At 38.5% G+C, this 7,739-nt stretch overlaps 1 protein-coding gene across 1 annotated transcript in view; it reads left to right on the plus strand.

Annotated features, from left to right (window-relative positions):
* Window positions 1–3,628: 3,628 nt before the first annotated feature.
* prkceb (protein kinase C, epsilon b) overlaps window positions 3,629–7,739 on the plus strand; it is a gene marked incomplete at its 3' end in the record, with an annotated part of 64,032 nt that continues 59,921 nt past the window's right edge. The window contains exon 1 of the mRNA XM_016278618.1: window positions 3,629–4,669. Coding sequence (XP_016134104.1) covers window positions 4,322–4,669 — 348 coding nt within the window. The remainder of the gene's footprint in view (window positions 4,670–7,739) is intronic.

Here is a 7,739-nt window from a genome sequence, read left to right on the forward strand (position 1 = left end):
TCCACTGTTGTACCTACACTACACTAAAAAAAAAAAAAAAACACTGGTAATTTTCTACCAGGACATATCCAGTAATTTTACAGTTTTACATTTCTGTTAACCCTAAAAAAAATAAAAATAAAAAACAATCAAGTGGTGCAAAATTCAAATACATGTAATACTCCTACAAAAAAAAAAACAATTTTAATAAATGCGTCTTTTCCTTACTGTGTAGTCAGAGTGCAAAAAAATGTGTTTAAGAGACACTAAATATCCATCGGGCCAAACATGTTCACAAATGTAGGACAATTTTAGGATTTATTAGACAATATACAGTATTCTGATTCACATATGGGAATGTTGAGTTGTTTTTTTATTATTATTATTTTTTTTTTACGTAAAACAAACCGATGAACAAAATTGAATGTGCCATGTTACATATGATTCTGGTCATGGGGTTTAAGTTTGTTCAGAACGACCTTTCATGTGTCTATTTATGTCCAAACAAAGAAGCATTGTCCGCGAAGGTCTGATTTCCACTATTGGCAGTTGCCAACAGTGATTTCTAACGCACTAATTCAAAATATATGAACACTGACGCTGGCATTTTGAGGGTGGAATGAAGTAAGCTTTAAGACCCTCAAAAAGCCCTAAATGACCGCTTCTGTTCTTACAACACAGAGCCTACACACTCATAAACCCTGCACTATCAGTGTCTCAAAGGGGCATTCATTTTCCTCCTGCTGGTGATGTCATCATTTGGAGTCACACCACATGCTAGACTCATGTGAGGCCATATAGTGTGAGCAAGAACATCTTTGACTAATGTCATTGCAGACTGAGAATCAGCCTCAGGGGAAAGTCCTGATGTTGAAACAACATCACCATTCATCCTCCAGCAGACATCACTCATCTAATTATTGTATCTGAAACAAAAGGACACTCAGCTCAAAATGAATTGCATTAAATGGAGAGTTTTCTAAAGTGTATGCCATTCCCATTTAACTATTTACAAAGACTTTGTCATCCTTTGATTTGTAAAATCTGTTTTATGCTAATGTATATGTGATGTTATTTTAATAGTATTATCCCAGTATTATTCAACATAATTTTGCACTTCACTGATTCTAAGACTTATATTTGTGCTTACGTTAATAAAAATTAAATTCATAAAAACAGTTCTTGTTCAACTAAATGAGTGTTGTCTCAGGTGCTTTTATTCATAGAGTGATATGCGATTCAATAATTAATATTTGAAAGAGCTTTTCTCCAGTGGCTCAGCCTTTTTGCTCGCTGCAAATCTAGTGTTGTGAACTGAGCAAACATACTTGCTCAGTGTGAATACATAAAAAATAAAAGGATACAAGCATTACTTTAGCCACATGTTCTCAGAATGTGGGTTATAAGATAAAATGGGTGAGTAAAAGCATTTGTAATAAACCATGCTGCAATAATGGAGTTTTTAATGCTCATTTCATACATTGTATTTTGGCTCTTCGTAATTGTCACGAATCCGGTCCATGAACTTCCAATTTCATTGTCTCTCGCACTACACACTGTTGCACATCACCCCGGACTACATTTCCCATCATGCATTGCACTGATTGCACTCAGCACGGATTGCACACAGCTGTTTACACTGATTGCACACAGCTGTTTCATATCACTCCCTCACTATGTAACACTCACTCTGATTCCTTCCCTCTGCCGAGTATTGTTTAGCGCTTGTCTTTCCCCAGATAGCTACTTTACGGAGCCTTAGTGATTTGCCTTAGCCTTAGCCCTTTTCTCGGTTCTTGATCTTTGCCTGGTTTCTTGGATTTCTCCCTTAGTCTTGTCCCTTCCGATTCTGTCTGCCCATCGGTGACCTTCGCTAGCCCTGTGACTGTTCTTGTGTTTTGCCCGCCATATGCCTGTGTTCTGACCCTGCCTGTCTTATGACCACGTCTCCTGTCTAATTAAAGCTTTGCATTTGGATCCTCACGTCTCGTCAGCCTCGTTACAGTAATACTTTCATCTTTCTTTCTTTTATCTTTTTAAATTATACACTTGATTCATTTAGTAGATTTGAGACTGAGATATGTATGTATGCTCATATATAATTTACTTGCATTACTCAAAAGGTGCTAACAGTTTAGAAGGCAAAGCAATATAATGCAGATATATTAACTGTCAGCATAATACTTCTATAAGGACACTGCCATCTACTGGATCTTAGAATTCACTTAATGTCATTTTAATCTTTATCACTAAAGTTGATCAAATGATACAGACAGAGCTCACCAGTCACATTATTCACTCTGAGCAAAACCCGTTTCCTAAATAAAATGTTCTACACTATGAAGCACCTCAAGTAAAGAGAAAGAACAGGGAAGCATTTGTAAAACAAGCTTAAGAAATGTGTATGTGCTTTCCATAGTGCGCTACACTGACATAAATTAAATGAATGTCACGCCATCCAGTACGATTTCTAAATATTTTATGCATATTTGATCATAAAACACCATCTGACGCTTTATTAGTAATTCCATCCACGAGATGGCGCTTTTGGTTAACTAATGATGTTGAGAAGGTGGACCCTCAATATTTCACATTTTCAAGTACAACCTTGTCCTCAGTTATGTCCAAAGTCTTTCCTCAGACCTAGTGTTACAAATGGTCGCATTTAGTACACATTTTAATGTACATGATATACAAAAGCATGTCTTCATCTAGTTGAAGTAGTTTTGGTTACTTTACTTGAAGAAGTGTGCATAAGCCTGACATGACACCTTCATAACCATGACATGACACCTACATAATCATGACATGACACCTATATAATCATGTCATGACACATGTCATGAATATGAAGGTTTTTTATGCATGTTTATGACAACTGTCATTAAGTGTCATTCGCTCAGTTATGTCATTTTTAATGCAAAGATAACATTGTTTGAGATGTCTTTGTTATGGGCTATGGTTAGGGGTAAGGGTAGGGGTAGGGTTAGGTCAAATAATGTCATATTCACATTAAAAATGATATAACTGAGCGAATGACACATAATGACAGTTATCATAAACATGCATAAAACCTCCTTCATATTCATGACATGTGTCATGATTATGAAAGTGTCATGCCAGTCTTATGCACACCCCTTCAAGTAAAGCGTTACCGTTGCTTTTTCTTTCAAATGACACACTGTAAAAATGTTTATCATTATGTCAAAACATCTTCGTCTGCATCCACTATAGCTACAATAACTCTTGTCATTTGTATTCGACTTTGTGAATTTTCAGAGTTTCCACTCAATTGTCTTCATCAGTAAATCGATGTGGTGGAGAAAAACGGGTACATTTCTTTTCCACTGCACTTCTCACGGTAAATCATTGTAAACAACCTTACGCAAGATAAGGATCACATCCTTAAAGACCAATAATATAGTTATAGCTACTGAAATGGCAATTGCATTATAGGGGCAGACCATGTCATTTCAAATAATCATTAATGATATAAATAACTAAAAATGACTAAGAATTGAGACACCGGCGGTCTTCATACAGTATGCATGGTCATATGCATTGCATGGCGCATCAATCACATTTGGGTTTCACACGCACGCTTTATCTTTACAGCCCTTGAATGATGCTTGGCCAGAGAGCAGAAGCAGCAGCAGCAGCGGGTCCAGCAGCGCCGCTCCAGTGCCGCACTCACTCAGCCCTCTCCGCGCGCTAACTGACGTGTTTTGCGCATTTCCTGGACCAGCCTTCAGACACACACAGTCGGGAGAAAAATAGGCAGGTCTGCAGGAAACTGAGTACCGACGGACAAACAAGGATCCTGGAAGAATCAAGTGAGTACGAAACCCTTGTAAACACTGGTTCTCCTGTCTGGGGCGAATCGAAAGACGCTTTTGCGGGGGATAACTTTCCTCCCAATGCGCGGAGGAGACACATCCAGCGCTCCAGCCAGACGAGGGAACAGGCTGCTCACCCTGAGGAGATCCAGCATATATTTCTGGCATATTTTGAGGTGTGGAATGCTGGTCCTATCGCTGCTGATACACTGTAGCTGTCCGTTTTCGCTCCAACTTGCATTGCTGACTGCCTACAGCGGTGTTTGGACAGCTTCAAGATCGCATGCAGGTTGTCCGTAGGTCATAGCAATAGATTCCCTTTCTGCCTGGACCTTCTACACTTTGCATGCAGATCCACGAGGACGACGAAGGGCATTTACTGTTATTTCCTAAGGAGAAACAATCCCGAATACAAACCGGTGGACCGTGACATATAGCCTAAACTGGTTGAATAATTAACAAGGCGCTGAAGTGGAATATTGTTACTAAAGCTCTCAAAAGTGGCCATGGTGATTTTTAACGGTCTGCTGAAGATTAAGATCTGCGAGGCTTTGGACCTGAAGCCCACAGCCTGGTCTCTGAGACACGCCGTTGGCCCCAAGACGCAAACCTTCCTGCTGGACACTTACATCGCCCTCAACGTAGATGAGTTTCGCGTGGGTCAGACCTCGACCAAGCAGAAGACCAACAGTCCCGTCTGGCACGATGAGTTTGTGGCGGAGGTGCACGACGGCCGGAAGATCGAGCTGTCGGTGTTTCACGACGCGCCGATTGGCTACGACGACTTTGTAGCCAACTGCACCATTCAGTTCGAGGAGTTGCTGCAAAACGGCAGCAAACACTTCGAAGACTGGGTAATGTTTTTTTGTAGATATTTCAGGGTGCGACTTATGGAGGGTGCCTCCAACCCATGTTGGGAAATCCATTTAATGGCAGCTTTGATTTGGAACACGGTTAAATAATTGATCATTAATAGCCACCCTATTCCAAAACCAGCAGTAGGACCAACTGGTGGTTGGTTTGTTGCTGGTCTAAAACAGTCTACTAGTTTGCTCCAGCAAATGGCCAGCTAGGACCAGCTAGAAACTAGCTTCCAGGTTCCAAAACCCAGTCAACAGCTGGATTTTCCAGCCGGGGTATAGTCGAAACAAAAGGTCTTAGGGTGGATGTGGGTCTTAAGAGTATTTTAAAAGCTTACATACATTTCAGTGTTTGTAAATGTTTCAGCAACTACAAAAGTTAGTCACCGGTGGCCAAATAGATGCTATCGAGCACGTTAACCTGAGGAGGCAACCGTACGCAGCTTTCCATTGCGATCAGTATGCAACAGTGTGTCGATACGCGAGAAGTTTAGTATTTATCATAATTAAATAGCAAACACGCCACAAAAATCTTAGTGTTATAATATATATATATATATTGAAACAGTATGAAGATTGTATGAAGGCGCCAAATGACAGTTTGCATTACGCAAGACATACTGAACAGATTACGCCTGAAAATACCTGTAAAATTCCTTTTTAGAACCCTATAATTGTCATAGTGAGACATTTTATTGCCCGTGGTAATCAACAGTGTTGGGGGTAACGCATTACAAGTAACGCGAGTTACGTAATCAGATTACTTTTTTAAGTAACTAGGAAAGTAACGCATTACTTTTTAATTTACAAGAGAATGTCTGATTACTTTTTCAAATAAGTAACGCAAGTTCTTTTTTTTCCAATGTATTGATTGACAGCTCTCCTGTCCCCATGTTGAGAGAAATCAGAAGATGTTACTGTAGTTCTAAAATAAATATGAATATGCATTAATTCATCTCACTCACACAAAAAAAAAACATACCGATTCAGTATTCCTCAAAATGAATAAAAATAATGCAACTCAGAATATGACGCAAACCTGCTATAATTAAAAATCCCATCCTGCTCCCCATCCAGTGCTTTCCTGTCTCATCGCTACTGTCCTGTCTGAATAAAAGCATAAAATATAACTGTAAAAAAATGGGGGGGTTGGGGGGAATAAAAAGCTAATTTGATATATTAATCAAAATATATAACACTCCTACAGTCTCGGTATTTACTATTTACTAGTATTTATGCTGCTGGAAAGGCAAAATTGTGTGTACATTGCGAGTTACGTAATCAGATTACTTTTTTCAAGTAACTAGTAAAGTAACGCATTACTTTTTAATTTACAAGAGAATATCTGAGTTACTTTTTTTCAATTTATTGATTGACAGCTCTCCTGTCCTCATGTTGAGAGAAATCAGAAGATGTTACTGTAGTTGTAAAATAAATATGAATATGCATTAATTCATCTCACTCACACAAAAAAACACCGATTCAGTATTCCTCAAAATGAATAAAAATAATGCAACTCAGAATATGACGCAAACCTGCTATAATTAAACGTTAAACAACACAAATATCCTTTATGTATTTAATCCTATTCTATTAACCAATGTCTTCGCTTCTGACCTTCGATTATCCAGTTCAACCATACTAATAAGCAAATATTACTCTAGACAACTTTTTTTATTGCTGAAGTGTGTTGAAATTTCTTCTTCTGCATTCTACTGTACGGACGTAAATTTACTTTCCCTTCAGCCTGAGGCTTATTCATTTCACTTTTGGTGTGAAAAGGCTTTTATATTTGCCAAAAATAGTACTTTTTTGTTTGAAAAACAAACAAGCAAGCCCTGTCCAGATTTTAAAAGTAACGCAAAAGTAACGTAACGCATTACTTTCCATAAAAAGTAACTAAGTAACGTAATTAGTTACTTTTTTTATGGAGTAACGCAATATTGTAATGCATTACTTTTAAAAGTAACTTTCCCCAACACTGGTAATCAACGTCAATGTTCAAAATATGGTTACACCAAAAGGAGAACACGTGTATGTTCTCTTCACATCATTCGTGTCATGCACTGGCAGCAGGTGTGTGTTGTACTTTCCTCTTTCTCTGATGCCACCTGCATCATTTCTGCAGCAAAAGCCTCAGATGAATGCTCAGATAATCCCGGTTGCATAGAGACGGCGAAAGAGGTTCGCGACCTGTCATAAATATTTCTGCAGCTGCAAAGAGCCATGCAGCCACCATTAATGCAGACATATGATAATCTGTTGCCAAATGGTCAGACAACTTGCATTTTTTAATCTGTCGAGGTTAGGAAAGTATTTGTGCATCTGATATTTTTGCAAGGTAACCTAACGTTTCTAAATTACCTGATAAAAATATATGTATTATGGATGACTAGAAAAGGATTAATATAGAATTATATACTTGTAGGCTATGGAAGTCAGAAATATTTTAATTGCAGCAAAATTTTAGTGATACTTTCATGGAAACAATATCCATCACTACCCGTTAACCATCATAAAACAGTCAGTCATCTAAAAGCACACCACCATTGTGACTAATGTCATAATATATAGCAGCCATTATAACATTTACATCATTTTCATTTAACACCAATTCACACGCTTTCAAATCAGTCCTAAATCTGTATTTGATCATCACTGACAAACACAATGACAGGCACATAGGCCATATCCTGGCTGCCCTGTCTGAATGTCTCGTGTTCAGTCAAAACAATGAGTAATAGTATAATAGAGTAATTGAATATCAATGAACAGTGCACTAAGTAATCTAGTAATAGAATAGCATTGTTTATCATTTGAATGAGAGTGCATAGTTCTGTTGGATATCAGTATCCAGCATCAGTCTTGGCCCCTGATATGGCAGGTGTGCAGTGTGGCATGGCCTGGCCGTAGACTCCGAGCGACCCTGGAAACTGCTCTGCTCTTTATAGTCTAACACAGACAGACATGTGAATTATTGATGTGCCATCATATGCCCAGTTGTGATGTTGAGAAGTACAGTCGTCTGCCTTTATGTTGCCATCTCAGATTGGATCGGGACAGG

Source organism: Sinocyclocheilus grahami, unplaced genomic scaffold, assembly GCF_001515645.1.
Source record: "Sinocyclocheilus grahami isolate Dianchi unplaced genomic scaffold, SAMN03320097.WGS_v1.1 scaffold123.1, whole genome shotgun sequence".
NCBI classification, from domain to species: Eukaryota; Metazoa; Chordata; class Actinopteri; order Cypriniformes; family Cyprinidae; genus Sinocyclocheilus; species Sinocyclocheilus grahami.